Genomic DNA, 22,987 nt, shown 5'->3' with positions numbered 1-22,987 from the left:
TTGTAAGTCCAAATGAAGACTCAACTACTTGAATACTTTTGCAAATACAAGTGATTTGCCTGAAGTTCCTAACTCCTTTATTGAAAAATAATGGAAAATAAAGAAAATAATATGAACAGAAATCTATGGGCAAAAGATGAGTGAAAGACACTTATTTCAACTATGAGGTGTGGGGATTTTTCGGGGGGAGAGGAAGATTAGCACACTAGGCTAGTATCAGGATGAAAGGGAAAATTATCAATGGACCTAAATCTGAATTAAAGCATGGAATTGAAAGAATTATTAATAAAAATGCAGAATAGACAGAAGCATGCAACATATATGCTCCTCTGCAGAACAGCTATTGATGCATATCTGTCTAGATGCAAGACAGCTGAAGTAATCTAAAATATTTATTACCTAACATTTAAAATAGAAGCTATTTTGCTTCCTATAGTTCTCATGCCACTGAAAAATGAGCCACTGTGCTTTGTGAGCTTTAGGAATCTAAATTGGGGATAACCACAGAGGTAAGAAAAAACAAAATCAGCTCATGTCACAGATGGTGACACAGAAGTGATTAAAAACAACACTTCCAAAACTCTAGCCACTTATGCAAAAGGTTTTTTTAACTACATGAATAACTGAGTTGGAGAAATACATATGATCTTAGACAACAAAGCACATGAAATTGAGGGGTCAATTTGAAAACAAATTCAAATCCAAGAAACAAGATTACAGACCATGAAAACAAAACGCAAAAATACCTCTAGACATAAAATCTAAGACAAGTTTTAAGAGTTGAAATGTAGTCAAAAGACAGAAAATGGATGCCACCTGCAGAGTATTCTGCTCTTTCTGATGGTCTTTGTGAAACTATCTGAAAACATGAAGCAGGAAACACAGAAAGTATGCAAGATTTCTGACCCTAAACCCACACAGTGGGACCAATATAAGATACTAGTGAAACACTTAAGAAGGCAGTATGTTAAGTAAAATACAGTGAAGGGAATGACAGGTTTCATCTGCTCAAATTCAAGGCACTGGATAGATGTGTTACTGAAAAATGAGTGTCATACATTTTTCAAGTGTGGGACACTCTGCAGACAAAAATTATTTAATATTCTATGAAATAATCTGAGGTGTCATATAACTGATGAGTAAAGGGTAAGATAACGATTTCTAGGGCATAAAATTTTATTAGTCTGCTTTGGTGTTCCTAATTCAAATTAGCTTTTTGAAAAGTACATGCATATAACAAATCTAGACAGAGTCATGTATACTTTCCTCCCACCTGTTTAATACTCCTCTGTATAAAGCCAAGGCATAGCCTTACATACTAATTACCAAGTCTTCTCTACGTACACTATAGAGATAGTTAAAGCATGCAATGAAAGCCTTAATAGAAACTCTGCATTTGGCTTACTCACAACATATCACCAAGAAACAATCTGTGTAATGGGAGGATCGTAGTCATTGCCTTCTCCCATCAATGTAAGTTCCATTCTCATACAGCTCCACTACTCTTTTTCCCCTATTTTGCCTTCTCACCTTCTATTTTTATTGTCCATCTGCTTCTCCCTTCCCTTGCATAAGTCCCCATCTTACTCCTTAGCAGCAACATGTGGGGCAGAAACAGATCTTCTTATAGGCCACTATGAAGATATTAAGCGATTCCAGCACACAACAGCAATCAATACTGCAGTAGAAGCAGAATACTGCACAAAATACAAAGATTACTGAACACAGAAATATTGACAGAAACCAGGAATCAGCATAACAATGAACCTCCTGCAGCCTTGTTTCATTTTTCCCATTTTTATTATTATATTATTTGAATTTATTGGGAATATAAAGTCTGCAGATACCACTGGACTGACTATTAATGCTGCAAAATTATTAATGGATCCATTTTTATGGAAATGTATGCATTCTCTCATTCCTTGATCTTCCCAGCTGTTACATAAGGAAGCAAAATATCAACTATCTGGAAGAGGGAAAGGGCGGGGGGGGAGAATAGGGAATACATAAAAACATAATATAAGCTTAAAATAAAGCAATAAAAAAATAATCTCACTCTGCCCCTTTCCCTCACTTCTCTGCCCAATGGTTCTATGTATTGAATAGACCTGACCCATTGCACAAAACCCAAACCAATGTATCAATAAAACCTACCAAACATTGTGCACTATGAAACAGAAAGGACTTTTTGCCAACCTGTTAACCCAATCAGCTAGTACTTAAACAGGCTAAATACTTAATCATTGAAGAAAGTAACACAGAAATAGGTGATCTGTTTACTATTACAGTTGTTTGTAAATGGGTATTTAACTCAAGTCTGTGCAAATATAATGGACAATAAAGTTGATCACATAAGATCAAAAAGTTATGTTGTAGTAATACCGCCAGATTCAACTATTTCTGTGATTCATTCACAGCAAATTTTTGTCTTCAACGCTAACTAAAAACACTGTAAACTGGCATGAAGTCACCTGGTTTCTTTAAAATTCTCATCCCTGCTCTTAAAAATCAAATGAGGGCTTAAAACATTTCTGATTCTATTCTCCCTCTAATAATCCCTCCTTAGCTTTAATTACTTACATTCTACATAGTAATGTTATTCCTGCAAACAGTCAAGCCTTCTTAAAGTTACTGTTCTAGAAATAACCTAAGGAAACTTATACTGCTGCCTGATTTTTCAGTATGTGAAAAAGTATTTCTTTTTATCACTTATTAGTTCCATATACTTGTGCTATAAGTCTCTGGAAAAAGGCGAATGTACTACTTCTGCAGTATTGTTAAGTCATATGTTAGCACTGTGTTTGCCACAGTGGAATCTGCTCCTTTTCCAGGCTGAAAGGCTTTTGTTTTTTTCCCCTCTCTCTTTCAAGAACCTCTAATTCAATGTGAAGCTATGATCCAGGAGAGATGCTCATTTTCCTTTACTTTACCACACACTGGCAATTCAAATGTTTCTTCCTTGTGTGCCTTATTATGTGTAGAAATCAACAAGTCCCTTCAAGTTAACGTGTTATTCTTACATCTTGGTGAAATCTTCTAAAATACCTAATCTATTTTACATATGATTGTCTTTGTGGGATTTGCATACAACTGCCTACATACAGCTCACTCCTATTTTCAGACTGATAATAGAATTCATTATTTTGTTAACAAAAACTTATACACGGTGCAATCATTATCCCTCAGAATAACTTACAGTTATTCACTATATGTTTGCTCGTATGGTAGCCTACATGTCAAATTCATCATGCTTAACTTCAGCTATCTGAAAGATAGGTTTGTCTAATCTAATCTAATCATCCAGATCCTCCATCCAATTCATTATGACAGACATGCATGAAAAGAAAACAATTCATCCCATCTATATCAGAAGTCTTTTAAAATGGGATAAGCTGCTCGCTCTGGGTGCCTCCTTGCCCTGTTAATTATAAAGGAAGTCTAGGTGACTAAGTTTTATTTAAAATCTCATTTTTAAACAGATACATTTAAATAAGATATAATCCAGCCATTACAAGGCAACAGAAGGAGTATTTCTGATAGTACAGTTACATCACCTCCTCAGAATGACACAGACTAAGCAGACAAAGGGTATTTGCTGTCAGCAGAGCTGAATTCAGACCAAGAGTTGTCTGCACAGCACCTTTAGCTGGTTTGCTGTTCTTCTACCATGACACAGCACAGCTACGCTGCCAAAACTCCATACGACAAGCTTGGCCTGGAATGCAACTATAAGAAAGTTGAGTCAATAAGTTAATAAACATATTAGTTGAATATTATAAAAGTTCACAGCTAAGTATGATTGCTGAGATGTAAAAGAATCCTGCTGGATATTAGTGCTTATTCTGCTCATTCATCATTTATAATCTTTAAATGAGAACTAGAAGTACAGCTCACAGCAAACATTAAAAAGTGTTCTAAGAAATATACTGAAGTACAGAGCAGTGTGTGCTGGAACAAACTGGTTTTTAGACATACACAAACATCATCCCCCAGGTCTGGGTAGTGCAGTGGGATGGTAGCAAAAAACAGCACAAGTAAATTTTCTTGTGAATGTAAACAACTCACTTTGTAAAGCCAGACCTTTGATTCTGAAGTCAAAGCAAGGAGAACAGATTCCGATGTTGGCTTAACCACCTGTTCATGTTTTCACATGTTAGTTTTGTCCTTACCAAATGTACTCAGAATAAAAATCATAACAGGTATATTCAGGCCTTTTAAAAAGAAACTAATCTGTCCAAACCAAAATAGCAAGAACTACAAAAGGTTTATTTAAAGCTAATACTTATCAGGCAAACATAGCATGAAAAGACAGTAATAAACTTATGCTCTGCTATGCCTACTGGACTCATAAATACTGCTTTTTCTTGCCTCCTCTCAAGTCTGTGATCAAAAGACAAAACACTCTTGGCAATGATATATTTAAGATTAAAGAAGAAAAACAAAAGAGGCCTGGAACAAAATAAAATTGTTGCTGTGTAGTCAGTATCATCGTTTTTATTAAAACTTTTCTTTTTAAGGAATATATGCTCCCAACTGGAAAATAAAGGTCCAGAAGAAAGTAAAATATTTTGGAAAGGAATTCTGAATGAAAATACACCTATAACGACTATATGCAACACTCAAGCCATGTTAGTGCCATATTGTATCAAGTCTTGAAAAAGCCTGCTTTGCTCACCTCACATTAAGATGACAAACTACTGAGCATTTAACTTTCCATGCCTCTTGTAAACATTTATTCATTTTATTACAGAAACACACTTTTTCTGCTGTGTTTTTGAACTTCTGCTTTCTGCTGTTTACAAACAGTTATAAATAGATTGAGTTAGAGGAATTAGAAACATTTCCAACATGTATGCCATTTCCAGAAAGACAGGATGAACACCCGATTCATTCCACTGGTTCATACACAATGGTTTAGATAATTTGTTTTGCATAGACTTGTTTCTCACATCTCATATATACATCAAGAACAGCTTTAAAGTATATAAATTCTAGAATGGATTTATTAACCTTGTTTTGATAACTAACTTTCTTAAAGCAGGCCTAAAAAAGCTCATACTGCTAAGAACTTAATTAAAAGATGTATACTGAAAATTCAGATTTTTCTCAGTAGAAATGATAATAGCTTGCTCTTTCTGTGGCCAAAGAATTTATACAATTCCTGCTTTGGTACCATTAGGAGTTATATACGTGCCTCAAATATTAATGAAGATTAAAAACTTTCCCTCTTTTTCTGTCAGCTACACTAATAGATCTTAGATTTACGAATAATGTAAGATGAAGTTAATAAAATATTAAAAGAGTTTCCTCCATAACAGTGACAAAAGCTGTAGGTTGAGTTGAGATTAAGATGCATCAAGACATGTAAAACATTTGAACAAGGACTGGTATTAATATATAAATGTATTCTTCACGCCCAATGTGAAATACTTTAAGCCAATTAAGCAGCAGAGACCCAGTTAATATATGTAGTTGATTTTTAAATTTGTATACTATTTATCTGAATTACTCTAGCTATCCACAGTTAGGCAGTTGAACACAAGCAGTTTTGTACATTTGCAGTCACCATACAGCCTAAACATTTTGGTTTTCACTTCATTTTATTACACTGCTCCAGGCAAGCAGATTTCCATTAAGCAACAAAGATTATGTCGTTTAAAAATTATTTCTAAAAGCAAAGAATTCGAGATGACACCTGCCATGTCTTCTGTTGGAAAATAATCTTAACCGTGAAATCTGACAATGAAGATTCACCCTGCCCCATATATTGAGTAGTAACAAAAAGCTATCAACCAGCAATCAGCATGCACTTCTGCCCTGTTTCAACTCTCCAGGTTAACCAAGGGGAACTACCATCATTAACAAGAGCAGGACTTAAGTCTCTATTGTCAAAAATCGGTTTTGATCTTAGATAATGATGCAGTTCTTTTGGATGGAAGAGCAAGGCAATGAGTTAAGATCAAAGAAAACTGGTCTGGAAAAGAGAGGGATGATCCAGTCGAGCCTTCTTGCACTGAGGTGGAACCAATAATACTTGATTTATGCCTGGCAGAACTTTATCCAATCTGCTATAAAGAGCAAATTTGGCAGAACTTTGATTTACTTGATTTATGCCTGGCAGAACTTTGTCCAATTTGCTCTGAAGAGCAAAACTTGACAAAGAGCATCAAGAATTCTGTTTTGGCCTCATCTTCTTTTTTTCCTAGACTAATTAAACTCAGGTTTTCTGTCTCCCTTCGCAAGGCTTTTTTTAAAAAAATACAAACCTTTTTGGTTTTGCTCCTCCAGAATCTCTCCAGTCTACCAATGTTACATAGTATAAGTTTCCCACATTCTCACTGGAACATGTGCAAGGATAATGAAAAAGTAAATCAATCCTCCATTACTTGAAAACACGTATGTAGTGATAGGAGGCCACTTGGTTTCTTCTAAATTTTATTTTCACAGAATAAGAATGACAGAATGGTTGGAAGGGACCTCTAGAGGTCATCTGGTCCTAACCCCCTGCTCAAGCATAGCCACCTACAGCCAGTTGCCCAGGACCATCTCCAGATGACTTTCTGTAATTCAGAATCATCTTCTCCAATACTTCACCTGTTTTTTACATTCACACATTTTTTTCAACTTCAATGTAAATAATAAATCAATTCTTTCTAAATCAGCACAATGACATCCTAAACCTGATTTTTATGACACTTATGTGCAAAACTACAGAATTTATTTCTTCACTGCTACAGCAAAGGTAAATTCAATATATTCAGGCTAGCTGGTTGATAGACCTGAGATCTTAAAAAACACATCAATACAATGGTGTGGATTTGTATTGTATTTTGTGGGTTTTGCTATTGACAGATTTATGCCCATCCCCCACTGTAGAAAGAATATGATCACATTACTGTGACAGTGCAGTAATATTATGGCTCAATTTCACTTTAATTTACACTATTGCTTAAGAAATGGCTAATAAAGCAATTTTCAATATGGGAACTAAACTAGTACAATATACATTACACAATAATGGATAGCAAATTACCACTGGGTGAAAAATGTATGGCAAATTATACGATTTTAATTTATTAAATTTTCAAACCTCCAGCAGAATATTTTTATAGGAAGCTTGTACGAACACAAACTCCCCGGTCAGCTCAAGTAACATACCATACTGGCCACAAAAAAGAGCTTTGGATTTTGAAGAAAAACTCATTTTAACTCTTTAACTAGGCATGCATCCTTCTTTCTTTGGGTCACTTTCTTCAAGTACCATTAGCTGTGGGCAGAAAGTCACTGCAAGCAGAATAAATCTTAAATTACCATTAAAATACAACACTTACTTAACAATAAATATGATATTTAAAAGTATTTATTGGCTAATGCACACAAAATATACCTACAATTTCATGAGGTGACTAAGCATTAGTATTATCACTGCCCAGGCAAGATACACAGAGCCCTTGCCCTTAACTGCTATCATTCATGTTGGAAAGGGCCATCCTTCACTGCTACCTGGAAATGATCCTTAATGGTGATGACTTGACATCTCTTGCTGAGTCCATATTTGCCTTCAGGTTTGTATAACTTTTCATGCTGGTGTTTTCCAACTCAAGTTACTGCTGATTGCTATCCCAACAATATAACCCACATCTCTCATTTTATCTTCCTTATCTTGCATTATTCTACTCTGTCGACATTTTCTCAGCTCTCTCAACTTAGCAGTCTCCTCAGAAGCCTAAGCCATGGTTATACATGCCGTATCAGGGATGGGGCTTGGATCCTTGATCATGGCTGAATACAGAGGGAGAGGGGAAGAGGGGAGAAAGAGAGAGTTTTGGTAAGCTGCTTTTTCCTCATGTAGAACATGCCTCTCTATCCACTCTTCTGTTTCTACAAATAGGATGAGAGTAAATTTTGGACCTGCTGCCAAAGAGTGCACTCCAAGTGTCTAACACCCAGAAGAAATCCTGTGCCTAGAAAACCTGAAACAGCCACACTGCAAAAACCCATCTGCTCAGAAGTATGAATGAAGGCAGGTACCAACACAGCACAGCAAGCCCAACATTCCACCCTTCAAGCAGAACTCAAGGGATCCAAGTGATTCAAGGACACATATTGATGAAAATACAGATTTTGAACACATTCCCTACACACAGACCAACATCCTGGTATCATAACACAACCCAAATAGTAATTTCAGGGTAAAATGTATAAACAACAAAGAATTGGACAAATCGGAGAAAACATATTAAAAACTTCTGAAAAGTCAGCTAAATTACCTCTTCATGTAGAATGCTAATTAAAGTTACTTTAAACTATGAAAGGGTTCATTGTTCATGTAACTAAATATTTTAAAATTTATTACTTGATAAACATTAAAGGAAAGCATAGAGAAAGCACACTCTTCTATTGAACCGTGTCATAACGTTTGCTCACATTAGCACTAAGAATCATCATCAGCTGCCTGATTGACACACGCTTAATTTCAGAGAAAGCCTTGGTAATTTTTTTTGTGGCATTTTATTGTTTCCTTATTACCAACAGTGTGATTATTTGTTTTAATGTTTACCTAGCCTCACATTTCATTGTTCTTTCCCCAACAAGTATTCTAACTTCACAACACTTGAAAAAACAGGATTTACGTACCTAACTCACAAAAATCTACTATATTTCAAAAGAAAATGCACTCATGATGCTCATACTTCCATTTGAATCAGGGGGGTATGAAAGAAACCTGTTTGACAAAAACCTATGGGAGCCAAAATTAATTTGTGGTTGCTGGTAGAATTTAACAGGGACACACATAAAATTCCAGAAAGAAGTGACAAAGGCAACTAGAATGCTACAAAAAATACATGGTTTTGTTCCTTGTCTGCAGGGTGTTATACTTTTTTTTTAATAACTGCTCTTTCACTTGAGATAGAAAATTGAAATACTTAGAATGTTTCTATTCATATTGCAAACGAAACATTACTGACTCACTTTACCAAAAAAAAAATTCAATAACTTTTCTCGTAATTGAGTTAGTGACTGAACTTAAATAGTCATTTTGCTGATATAGCAAAATAAGGATAGGAGATGTGATATTTTACAATTCTACCAGCAGGGTGATAGCCTTCTATTTGTTATATACTATCCTCTATAAATATATCATAAGGAGGGTAACTAATGAGAATGACCTAATGTATTAGGCAAGTTAGTTCTTTGGTTTCTGATGTATGTTTGCAGCTAAGGAATGACCACGTGTCAGGCTCAACCTAGATATTTTTGTGAACTCCTACCAAATGACATACGAACCTCATGAAGTTCAAGAAGGCCAAGTGAAAGGTCCTGCACCTGGGCAGGACCAAACATGGATATAGGCTGGGTGATGAGTGGATTGAGAGCAGCAGGGGAAGGACTTGGAGGTATTGGTGGATGAAAAACTGAGTAAGAGCTGGCAATGTGTGCTCGCAGCCCAGAAAGCCAATCGTATCCTGGGCTGCCTCAAAAGAAGTGTGGCCAGCAGGTCGAGGGACATGATTCTGACCCTCTGCTCCACTCTCGTGAGACCCCACCTGGAGTACTGTGTTCAGCTCTGGGGTCCCCAGCGTAAGAAAGACATGGACCTGTTGGAACGGGTCCACAAGAGGGCCACGAAGATGACCGGGGAGCTGGAGCACCTCCCTTATGAGGACAGGTTGAGAGAGTTGGGGTTGTTTATCCTGGAGAAGAGAAGGCTTCAAGGAGACCTTATAGCGGCCTTCCAGTACTTAAAGGGGGCCTACAGGAAAGATGGGGAGGGACTCTTTATCAGGGTGTGTAGTGATAGGACACGGGGTAATGGCTTTAAACTGAAAGAGAGTAGATTTAGATTAGATATTAGGAAGAAATTCTTCACTATGAGGGTGGTGAGGCACTGGAACAGGTTGCCAAAGAAGCTGTGGATGCCCCCTCCCTGGAAGTGTTCAAGGCCAGGTTGGATGGGGCTTTGAGCAACCTGGCCTAGTGGAAGGTGTCCCTGCCCATGGTGTGGGGGTTGGAACTGGATGATCTTTAAGGTCACTTCCAACCCAAACCATTCTATGATTCTATGACAGGATTATAGGCCAAAGAAATTAAATTAGAATGCCATTACAAAAAATAAAAATAGCCAAGAGTTAACCATTGTTCAAATAAGGTTTTTTTCCCCTTTTTAAAATTTTAGTTTACTGAAATGTAAATTATTTAACCGCTGTTCAGCTAGATAGTTAAGCATTAAAAGAAGACTTGCCATCATTACCACTGCAAACAGATGTTTATATGGTTTTTTTAAACATAAGTATGGAAAGCCAATAAAGAGGAATTAAGTCTGTTGATATTCAGCAGCACAATGGCTACCTTTGAGGTGCCTCAGTCAGAGAACAGAATCCAAAGTACAAAGGCAGAAATACAAAGTCAGGCAAAGAAATTCCTTTCATATTCATTTTCATAAAAAAAAGCAGGTGTTTCACAGAGGCAGTCCAAAAATCTGCATTTCTTATTTGTTACAATGACAAAGCAAAAATGGCAAATACCCAATTAATTGGATAATTAGGTGGTCTCCTGGAACAATTTATCTTCAATAGCTACTGAATATTTTAACAATATATATGTCACTGTTTATGAGCATAAGAGAGAAAGGTTATGGGTTTAATGACAGTAATCAATTTTGCCTGTGATAAACTATTATTTTAACAATTTCTAGAAGAAGTAAGGAAGTACAGGAAATATAGGAGGACAAAAAGCAAACTCAAATTGAGAAGTCAATTATGAGTCTTCAAATTTTTCTTTAATAACCATAATGTTTATCTGTATAGGTGTTTTTCCAGTTTCCCAATTTAATAGAACAGAATAAGCTGTAAACTGACAAAGATATTTCTGAATTGCCAGAAGAAACAAAAAAAGTTTCAGTATTAACATAATATTTGCAAACTTCCAATAAATTTCATCATTTTCAGTTTGTTATTATTTCTGTCCCAAAATTCCCTTTGTACTGAAATGTTCCATATAACTTCTCTGTCATGAGCCAAACTTTAAAAAAGGAAGGAAAGCATCGAGAAAATAAATTTACTAACCTTTCAGTTCCAAGGCTATATGCAAAAGTAAAGCTTGAAGAAGAGAAATCATCAGATAATCCATTCAATAATTTCATGCACATGTAATCTAGCCACTGAACAGAATCTGGCTTTGTATTTGTTTTTAAAATTTCAGTGAAAACTACAAACAAGTCAAGTTCACAGAATACACATACTAGATCTGGAATATTGATTACCAGATCAGATCAGTCCTAAACCTGTTTTCATCATTTTGAAATGGAAGTATCATCACCTTGATTTGGTTCTATTTTATAAATGTACAGAGACCTTAGATTTCCATATATTTCATGCATTAGTAATAAAAAACAAGGCACTCTTGTGACCTAACAACATAACTAGTAGAAAAGGGATAGAGGTGTGGTATTTTGAAATATGGAAAACTAGACTTTCAGGAAAATGCTATTAAGACTGTGTGCTGGTTTCGAGTGGGAAAGAGTTAATTTTCTTCATAGTAGCTAATATGGGCCTATGTTTTGGATTTGTGCTGGAAACAGTGTTGATAACACAGGGATGTTTTCATTACTGCTGAGCAGTGCTTACACAGAGTCAAGGCCTTTTCTGCTCCTCACCCCACCCCACCAGCGAGGAGGCTGGGGGTGCACAAGGAGTTGGGAGGGGACACAGCTGGGACAGCTGACCCCAACTGACCAAGGGGATATTCCAGACCATATGGCGTCATGCTCAGCATATAAAGCTGGGGGAAGAAGAAAGAAAGGGGGGACATTCAGAGTGATGGTGTAACCGTTACACGTGATGGAGCCCTGCTTTCCTGGAGATGGCTGAACACCTGCCTGCCCATGGGAAGTAGTGAATGAATTCCTTGTTTTGCTTGGCTTGCATGCATGGCTTTTGCTTTACTGATTAAACTGTCATTATGTCAACCCATGACTTTTCTCACTTTTACTCTTCCGATTCTCTCCCCCATCCTGCGGAGGGTAGTGAGCAAGTGGCTGTGTGGGACTTAGTTGCCAACTGGGGTTAAACCATGACAGACGGTGGAAGCAACCAACTGTTGTTGACAAATTGTTAAATTCAGACAATAACCTTGAACCCAATCTGCCAGGTATGGCATTTGTCAAAAATGCTGAAACTTTGTACAGATGACACCCCTTAGTCACAATACACCTCAGGAATTAGACCAGATACTGTGAGAGTTAATGTTATCTGTCAACAGCTTTCAAAATGAATGCCAGCAAGTGAAACACATATACATATTTTAAAGCAAGTCACAGCTGACTTCGTTTAAAATGTGCATCAACTCAGTATTAAAATAATAATACAAAAAAACCCCAAAACAAAAACAAAAATATAAACACACACACCCCCCCAAAACCTGTGAACTCCACAGGTAAAAATGTCCTGTGTATGCCAGTTCTCATGGTCTGTTTTACGTTAAGAGACAAATTAAGTGTATGTGCCTGCAAACTGCTACAATAAAGTAAGTTTCTACATACAATGAGGTTTCCACAGACAGTATTTATCCAGAAAATTCAATACTGTCCCTCATAGCACAAAGTAGTTTGAAGACAGTTACAAAAGCAATCACACTGAAAAGGCTTTCTTTGAAGCATTTTTTCATATCACTACATAATACACAAATTTTGTTTCTTTACAATAAAAGGAGGAAATTACAGGATATTCTGGTATGCAAAGCTGCACAGTGATAAGTATGACTTTTTAAGAAGCTGTCCCAAATTAAACAAAAAAACCCCACTTTTGTGTGGTTGGTAACAAACATATCAGATTAGAAATGCATTGATAAATTTTACAGCATTTCATAGTATTATGTGACACTACTAATAGCTTTTACATATATATATATGCACACACATATATACATATGTATACACACATATCACACATGATACTTTTTCTTGCGGTTGGGTGAAAAAAGCTATGAAATGTGTGAGGGGGAGGATGACAAATATTGAGTCCCTTGAAGTTGTCTCAGGCTCAAAAAGATAAAGTGTAGTTGATTTAATAAGTTTGATTTTTTTTTTCTGATGAATAGTACACACAGACACAAAAGCCTTTAAAATGAAAAAGAACAACTATGACTTATAAAGTGTATTTGGAAGTTGCACAACACTTCTCAAAGCTATATAATATATACAATCAAAAGTTACATCAAGACCTAAATTCTCAGGTTTTCTTCTAGGGCCATGATAATGCATGCTAACTACATTCTAAAACGATTCAGTATTTCCATTTGGATTTTGTTGCCCAGAGCAGAGAGTCATTTTCCTCCTCTGGTGTCACTCCTGTAACAAAACATAAGGCAAGACGTACCAAGTTGCAACTTCTGTAATTTACCAAAACAGAGAGGAGCCCTATGTCATTCTCATGATGCTGGGACCTAAAGGAAGAAAACAACATAGCTTTTTCCATAACACAAATGTAATTTTCCAATACTTGTCACTACCACTCCCTATCCTGAGAAATCCAGGTGCCATGTAATAGTGCAAGAGCTAGCTGACGCACTGCTGCCTTGAAATAACAGTCCTTTTTCAGTTACATTGGCAAACGATATTTTTTTGTGATGCAGTAGGTAATGCATAAATCCCAGACTACACCAAGCAGAATGATTTTTTCTAGGTTTTGCTGATCGTGCTTACAGCTTAAAATGTCAGCCTTCAGATTTCACAACATTATACAAAATGAATTCTATACCTTCTCCTAATGTAGTCCTCAGCATTTTCTCCAAAGAGAACAAAACCAATCAAGCCATGAAATCATGCTACCTCCTACAGTAGTTCCATCTGAAGGGGAAAAGAAAAAAAAACCCTAAACCCACAAACCAAAAATGTAAAAAAAAACCCTTCTAACAATCATGCAAACATGCATCCTAATGCAATCATTTGATTCTGTCTTCCTCATGTGCTAGAAAAAAAGCCACGGAACTAATTTACTCGAAGTTCCATAAAGAGTCCAGTGTTCTACTCACATTAAAACCAGCAAAGATCCTTACAGATACTGATTACTGGCTTTTAAGTAGAAAAGAACACTGTTCTCAATTTAGAAAAACGAATTACACTAACCACACTATTGTACTACATACTGGCTACCAGTCTTTCAAGTCTTCCTTACATATCAAAACTTCCTTTTAAGTAAAAATATTTTTCAGTTTGGCTTTTTGCCAAGTCATCTGCAGGCATCCACTTCAAAAAACATTGGATTTAAAAATCTTCTGCTAAGACTTGTAAATGTAATCAAAGAACTAGGAAGAAAAAAAAAAACAACCAATCACAAGTATCTCCAAGTCTAAGCAATAGTTATCCTCTATTTGACTTTACTGAGTTTAGGTTAATGACTTGTAACTTAGTCATCTACACAGGAGAGCTATTTTAATTGCATTACAAAATATATTAAGCTACTGTATCATACCTGCAAGTCTTACTAAATAATATTAACTGAAATTTTTCTAACTCTGAAAAAGAACATGAAAGTCATTAATGATCATGCAATTTTTCTTGATTCTCACAAGGAGCACTGTCTCTCACAATATTCTTGTATCCATGTCAGGACGTTGCAGTCTGGATGGGTGGAAAATCAAAGACATAACAAAGCAAAATGGTTGGATTATCAGGCTCAAAGGGTAGTGGTTCATGGGTAGTACTCTGCCTGGGGGCCAGTAACAAGTGAACTACTGCAGGTGTCTATCCCGTCCTGTTCAACTTCTTTATCAGTGACCTGGAGGTGACAGGGTGCATTCTCATCAACTTGGCAGATGACACCAAATCGTGGGGATCTGTTGATATACTCAGACAGGGAATCTAAAAATTCTGTCTCCAGTTTTGAGTCCCCAAGAAAAGGAAAGACATTGATAAAGTGAAGCATGTTCAGCAGAGGGCCCCTAAGCTGGTCAGGGCTAGTGCACTAGCCCTGCGAGAAGAAGCTAAGAGAACAAGCTTGCTCAGCCTGGAGAAGAGATGGCTCTAAGTGGACTTAGCAGCATGCCAATATCTACAAGCTTATCAAGAAGACACAGCCAGGCTCTTCACACTGGTATGTGGTGAGTGGACAAGAGATGATGGGCATAAGTTGAAACAAGACAGGTTCAGACTGGATATAAGGAGAAGCTTTTTCCCAGTGAGGACAGTCAGGAAGTGGAAGAGGCTGCCCAGAGAGGTTATACAGTTTCCATCTTCAGAAGTCTTCAAGACCCAACTGGATAAAACCCAGCAGAACCTGGTCTGACATCATAGTTGGCCCTGTGTTAAGTACGAGGTTGGACCTCCTGTGGTCCCTTCCAACCTGAATTACCCTATGATCAAGGATGTGATGCTATGATCTATGTCTTCCCGTTTAGAGAAGATATAAAGACATGGATACTTGCCTTAACAAAATGTCCAACTTTTTTAGGTTTCTTATACATAGGCAGGCTTATGCTCAGAGTATGGAGTGTTTTGAGTAATTTCCACTAACTATACTAAAAAGGATGGTCAAAGAAGTGGCTACTCTCCCCAGTTCTTTGCCTCGACCTCACCCCTAGTACAAGTCAAAGCTGTCTGCAGAATTGCTCTTTACTTTCAACAGCTGGAAAGGTTGTCTGAAATATATGGCAAGTAAGTCTCAAGGCATCATTCTCTAGACATAAAAGGCAGATACATCCTTTTAAGCCAGTATCTCAAAAGAAGAAAGATAAAGAAGCCAGTCCAAAAAATTTGCATCTGTGGGGAATTCATTCAGAGTAGGCATATCACCAAGAATGCTGATAAAATTCTCATGTAAATTCACTGTGCAGTCTGAACAATACAAAGAAAGCATTTCCCTCCTTCCCTCTTCTTGCCTCAACTGGTGTTAGCTTTTAACCCATCATTACCCATGTAACCCAAAAAGACATACAAAACAGCTTTTAAAGTTCAGCATAAAGTAGTTTATGATATCTTGACATGCTATGGTGCCCTTAAAAGCTTCACATGCAGATAAAAGCTACAAAATCAAACTCTAAAAACAATTGAATGATCTCTGGCAAAAAATGTAAAATTAAAATGAAAGATGCATTATGAATATAACCTCTCACTAGAGAATGCCAGAAAGAACTCTACTTATGCCCCAATATACTATAAAGTCTTTCTTCCTGCTGCCAAAAAAAATATTTCGTATCACATAGTATCCAGTGTTTTATCCTAGCTAGTTAAAAGTAGATTAACTGTTTTCTTAGTGTATTTCCTGTCACTAAGGTGAGGATTCCCAATTCAAAAGTCATGGTTCAACAGCATCACAGACAAGTTTCAGAGGGTCACCATTACTCTGCTATGTTAAGTGAAAAAAGTGCTACTGTAAGCAGAGAAGCACACCTACAGGAAAAAAATCTTGATATTGAAAAGATGAGAATGATATGCTGGCATACAATTGTGCTTGTAGAAATTCATAGCATTTTCACAGTAAGTGATTTGTTAATTTTGGTAACTTCTGTATTAGTCTCAAACCAGTTATAATTTTCAAGTAGACAAGATGATGTTAGAGCGTTTCTATAATGGAGGACAGGCCAAAGACAGCAACCCTGCTTTCAGACTCACAAACTGAATAGCATGTTTCACAATTCTACAAAATAAAATTACCATTTTTATAAACTTCAGCGCACAAGGAATACAGAGTACTTGCTGACAAGCCATTAAGTGCAGCACCGCTACTGAGCAGTGTTATAATTAACTGAAAAACCTATTTTATTGGCTAATTATAATTTCTCATCTACAGTGCTCTATTTTTGACTATTTGACGGAAACGGAACACATGCCATATGTCATCAGGATATAACAAATACCAGTACCATCCCATAGATCTTTCCAATCAACAATCACTCACACAAATAGCTCTGGATAGCTTATCTTCGGTTATTTCTCTTCCTGCATTTAGTATCCCTATGTCTGGACTGAACTAAGCTGTATCATTATTAGTACTTTAACTCCCATTTTTGGTTATTTAAAATACAACAATCAACCACAGTTGTGAAGCTTGGTGCCAGAAGTAAGGACACCAATCCCAATTATCTCCTGAGAGTTAAACATGCAATGACAGTGAAAAATCTCTAGAAAGTCTGCCTATCTCCATCTGTTAGAATCTAAATGCTAGAAAAGCATCACCTGATTCATGTTAGGCTCTTTCAGTACTACAAATGCTTTCCCTTCTAAAACACTGAATTTCCACATTTGTGCTAGGACATAATATAAGGCTGCAACTTACAACTCCCTAAGGGAATCATGTCAATTGGCATTTTAAAAATTAATTCAGTGACCTACAATAATACGAGTCTCTTATGCACAGTATTTGTCAGTAGGCAACATGGGAAGTTCAGAATTCATTTAGAGAGCCCAAGCTTTATAAAGGCAAGCAAAAATATTCTTGAACTGCTTCCTCTAACTTGGTAAGTGCCTTATGGGGAATGTCTGTAATATAAGAACAAGGAAAAACTGAATATATGAAATAGATCTGCATGCAGTATGATTAATATTTAAAACAGGAAGGAAAAAGGAAAAAAAATCCTGGCAGTATATGCCCATCCAGCTACATTATTGACCTGGTAAGACATTCAGAGCTCGTGGAAATGTTGCAAATCTTCTGGAAACTATAGCATGGTAGGTCTCATGCGTGCCTGCACAGCTCATTTTTAGTCACTACAAAGAAAATTTGCAACCCATAAGCAGGTCTTTGGGGACAGAAGGCCCCACCTAAAAAGGCTTAATATCTAACTATATTAGCACTCCCTCATTCTGGTCTTACATTTCATGGAAATGACAGAGGCAGCACTTCACTAAATGGCTTGTGTAAATGAACCAAGCACAAAGAGTTGCCTGAAGTTTCCCAGGGTTTGCTGTAGTAAGTACAAGTTATCTTTAGAAACAGCTTTTTTAAAGTGATTCCCACTGTTTCATGAAGCATGTTATACTGTGCACATGACTTTGGTTTATCAATAATACAGGGGTTAGCATGGGATGGAGTTATCAAAATTAGGGTTTAGGTATAAATGTATATGAAAACTGAACATGTTCTAAGCAAGGATGAGATACTCATACAATTATAATGCATTCCAATATTGGAATATTCAATATACTCAACATTTACAATGAAACCAAAACATTAAAGTCACATGAAGGCAGAAGCAAAGTAGTCACTACTGAAACCTTAAGGGAAAAAGCTTCAACTTTTAATTTCAAAATCCTGCTTATAAAGCTACTTTCAAACATTTAAATGACACAGGCAAGAACCAATGCTTTTTGTTATGAAAACATAATAGCTTACATCTGAACTATCTATGTAAAATGAAGTACCTATAGAAGCTACCTGCAAGAAGTGATTATTATTCCATGAAAGGATAATACAGTACATATTGTCAACTTTCCTATTTTATCATAGAGCCTGAGGCAGCAAAGAGTTCAGAAAGTGCTTCGTATGCAATTGCCATCTGTCCTTCAAGGATAGTCTTCATTTCCAAACAGTACTAAAAATATTTGAAATGGTGGATAGGAATTATTTTCAACTCCTACACAGCATTTATTAACTCTCTATACTTATCACTGGGCAAATACAATACTGTCTTCCTCAAGGAGGTTAAGTACAAAGCTTCTCCACTCAAATACTATTCTCCATTTTTTTCTGGACTATACATATGTTTTTAAATCAAGGAGCATTTGCCATCCCACACCATATTTCTGCATAACACCAATTTTCATTTGGTCAAATATATAACATCTGACTGATATTCTGAAAATTAAGACTCCTAGTATCATTAAAATATTTGAATTGAATACGTTAGTTCAAACACAGCAAAATGGCCACTATCCAGAACAAAGAACTTAAAGAAAAATCTGATACTATAGTAAGACAGAAAGAGTACAAAGGGATTGATTTCCTACCTAAGATTAGCTTTTTTTTTAAAAAACATGTTCTTTACATAATGGTCAGGTTCTGGCTATACAGTCCGTTTCACTCATGGAGAGTTGTATTCTATCAGCCATATCTACAGTTCCAGCAGAATTACTGTCACTCTCTATAGAGTCACATCAATGTAAGCATCTTCAGAAATATGAACCGATCCTTCTTGAGCAACTAGCCGGGAAAATTAGGATATGGTCACGTGCAGCACCTCCCTACACCACAGACTCTCAAATAGGGGCTTGAACTTCAATAACACTTGCTATTTTAATACTTCTTCTGTTCTCCTTTTAAACAAACAAACAAACATCACAGTGCTACATAATACCAAATTGGAATTCACACAAGACTGTGATCTTCATTACTGGAGATACTCAAAATGCCTGGTTAAGTCTGTGCACAACCTGATCTAATATTAGCTCTTCTTTAAGCAGGTGTTAGGACCATAAAACTCCAAAGTTCTAAGTCCATAATTCCATAGTTAGGAACTAAACTATTTTATGATTATCAGAGAAGTAAGGAAGCCAGACCCCTAAGAATGAGAGAGAGGGAAAAATAGTAGTGCAGGAACTAAAGGCCACTAACAAGCCAAAACTAGTGTTACATTGATGAGTGGTAGGAAGAAAATCAGGTATCTGACATCTGTATGGAAAAGCTGGAATCCACCTGAAGTAAAACATAAATTTCACTGATAACTACTTTTTTATTTTTGCTGAACCTGTACCTACTGATGACTTAACCAGTTTCCAAACAGAGCCAGATTGAAAGTAAAGCTCTGAACTGAAATTGTAATAATATTGAAACCCCCAAAAGAGACATTTTTGAAAGATTGCAAATGAAACTGCAAAAAGTGAAAGAATTCCTTGAAGAATCTTTTATTCATTTTAAACTAGTAAGTCAGACTTGTAATTAAGGCACTTGGCACATTTCATTATAACAGATCAGACACTAATTCAGTTCAGATAGCCAAAGCTGCAGGGTGGAGGGCGAGGGGCAAGGAACTAACAAAAGATATGACATAACACTTGGAGAAGAGTGATATGTGATTTGGCAGGCTGCACAGATCACTGAGGACAAAAAGAAAATGCCCAAAAGAAAAAAAAGAAAAACAAAACTAACACAAATATATTTACTTTGGCTACAGAAGAAAATAAAAAATGGAAGAATACAAAGTAAAAACTTAGGAGAACCCTCACAAAGGAAATACTGCTAGAAATAGAGTAAGACAAGAAACATATGGTATGTAGGGCCACGCATAGTATTTGCAAAACAATGTACAACTGCAGGTGATGTAGCCAAGAGCTGCTAACTCAGAGTAAGGAGAAAAAAGTCACATCTAGCAAGCACACATACATACAATACATCAAAAAACCAGCAGATACAGCACTGCAAACCTGCTTAGAGGTGATGCCTGCAAGATCCAACCTGGAAACAGATACTTCTTAGAAATAAAATAAAGCCTTGTGAATTTAGAGCTGAATTTAGACAATCTCAGGGAAATGTTATTTTTGGAAAATTCTTTTAAAACAGAACTAGAATCAAAGCATTGATATAGAAGACAACTAAAATTGAGAGCTTAGAGTAAAGAATTAATGTTAAGGATTATATTATTCCAAACTAAGGTGGCTAAAACAGAACTAGGTAAGCTTTTTTTTTTACTGTAATGATGAACAGAGATAATACAATCTTTTAGAAATTCTAAAGCTTTAAATCTTGTTCAGTAAATACCCATACAGAAAAATATAAAAGTAAAAAACTGTGTTGATATATCAAGATTCTAGTGACCCTTTATTTTTAAAATATATTTTCTCAAAACTAGCATTATACCCTCTACTACTTCCACCTCTGAAGAGAAGGGTAAATTGGGATGAAATGTATCAAGATGAGTTGAAGCATATGAGAAGCTCCAGAAAAATTCTATCTTTTCTGTCCAGGAGAGTAATGAAGTATTTCAACCAACACAGAGAATGCAAGTAAGACTAGAGACTGCAACCTCTTCTTCCACTGTCCATCTCATTAAACCCAGGCTGGGTTGTCTTGATGCACGTCCTTGCTCTGGGAAGTGGGGAGCTGAGAAAGGCCTGAGCAATGTGTCACAACAGCTGCATCATACACAGTCCTTCCTTCTCCTTGCAGATCAGGCTCACAGGCTAGCACAAGGAGCAGTCAGGATACAAGGAACAAGGCTGTCAGGAAAGGAGGAGGAAAACGCTTTAGGAAAGGAACCAGTAGAAACAAGAGGAAGGTTATTCCTTCTGCACTTCAAGTGCCAGAGACAAAACTATTTATCTGCCCACAGAAACAAAGTACTGGCTAGGAAAAAGCGGACAACTGGAAGCCCCTGCTGAAAAAACAGATATATGATTAGGAAAAGGAAAAAAGGGCGGATTGCCTGGACAGGATCACAGGGAGGTGGATTTCCTGGAGTATGAGATACAAAGGTTATTGTGAGGAAGAGGAAAAACAGCAGATTGGTTTCAGAGTAAAACATCCATAAACAAGGCAGGATAGCTAGTTCAAGTTCTCTGAACTTCTGATGGGTGTTTCAGGAAAGTCTGATAAGTGGATCCAATAGGAAAGTAGGAGAGTATCTAATTCATTGATCTTGAGTAGGTTTAATTATGTGCAATGAGCCTTTCAGCACACAAGTTTCAGGTGATAGGGAGCTTTGGCCATGCTACCAAATGTGGACATTCCCAAGGAAGCTTTACTGATAGAAATTAAATACCAAGAAAATTTATATACCACCAGGATTAGATGGATTTTCAGAAGATATGTTCTGGACATAAGTGCTACAACAGAAATAATCAAATCCATTGGCAGCTCTAGATACCTCTATGTTAACATGTCAACTCTAGTAGCACTGCGTAACCATTTAATATCGTACTGATTTATCAACAAAGGACTTCGTTTTTTAACCTTCATTGATTCTACCAACTTAAATCAACAGCAATGTAATTTCACTTTTCACTCATTTACTCTCTGCGTTATATGATAGTGTATTATTCTGCACGTTTTATTTCAAGAAACAAGGATATTGCCAAATAAAAGGTAATATGCAAAATTTAAGAACTCCTTGACAGTTTTTAAGACTAATTTGCATAAAAGTAGGAAAACAGTAGCATCACTTCACATCTCACTAACTTGGATATTCTCTTCCAACAGAGAAAGTTTATTTTTTATTTGATTTGGGGATTCTCAAAATTGTTTTTTTTCCTATAGAAATGAAAGACTGTGGATAAGTAAAGTTACTGTACATGATGTTTCATACTATGAACTTCTACACTTGCAATTGTTTCCCAACTGAAATGCATTTCTTCCAGGTTTATCAAGCCTTCCAGTGTAGAAGTATGAAGTTGAATCTTCCATCCTTCTCAAAGCTCAAATTCTTGGAGACATTGTAAATCCTGGTTCACATAATGGTAGCAGACATCTGAATCAAAGGATGACACTTCATTTCAGTGCCATCATATAAAGGTGTCACATAATGAAAGAAATAATGGGCCTACATTTACAGGTGGGGTTCCTTTGAATGCTGTGTTTAGAAGCATATTTGAGCCACTGCATAATGGTGTCTGTCCTCCTTTATAAATCCTCCTATCAACCACTGGTTGGTGGACCAGAGCCAACGCATCCATCATACATGTCAAATTAGATGGCGTGGCAAGAAAAAAGGTGGAAAAACTTAAAATGTCAGCACAGCAGTAGGAAAGTATGGAGAAAATCAAATGAGTACATGCACAGTGCCCAGTTAGACTGGACAGGTTTGTGTTATTTGAATAACTAAAGTATTCAGCATACGCTCCCAAATCTATGGAGAGTTTTAGCCTGGCTATCACCCAGACAGAATTCTTTGGTGAATTTGGTGACTTCTCTGGGGCACAAACCTCATCTTCTGAATTTCTGTAAAACACTACATTCCCTACAGTAAACTGTAAAAAAATATGCCATTCTCCAGAAGAAAGATGTTTCTTTCTTCAGCAGTTACTATGTATCTTCAGAAAATTCATTACACACACAAACAC

At 36.5% G+C, this 22,987-nt stretch overlaps 1 protein-coding gene across 9 annotated transcripts in view; it reads right to left on the bottom strand.

Annotated features, from left to right (window-relative positions):
* The window catches only part of IMMP2L (inner mitochondrial membrane peptidase subunit 2), a 495,130-nt gene that overhangs the window by 424,463 nt on the left and 47,680 nt on the right, over nt 1–22,987 (bottom strand). The window contains exon 4 of one of the 9 annotated variants that reach the window (XM_072861936.1): nt 12,980–13,348. The exons of 6 other annotated variants lie outside the window; for them this stretch is intronic. In XM_072861936.1, the coding sequence (XP_072718037.1) occupies nt 13,324–13,348 (25 nt within the window). In that variant the 3' untranslated portion in view covers nt 12,980–13,323. Of the gene's footprint in view, nt 1–12,979; nt 13,349–14,588; nt 14,621–20,609; nt 21,149–22,987 lie in introns of those variants that run through there. 2 more of the 9 variants (XR_012042560.1, XM_072861927.1) reach the window with 2 other exon arrangements.

The sequence above is a fragment of the Ciconia boyciana genome, chromosome 1, assembly GCF_034638445.1.
Source record: "Ciconia boyciana chromosome 1, ASM3463844v1, whole genome shotgun sequence".
Taxonomy (NCBI): domain Eukaryota; kingdom Metazoa; phylum Chordata; class Aves; order Ciconiiformes; family Ciconiidae; genus Ciconia; species Ciconia boyciana.
Note: the sequence above shows the minus strand (reverse complement) of the source record. Positions and strands in the feature narration are given on the sequence as shown.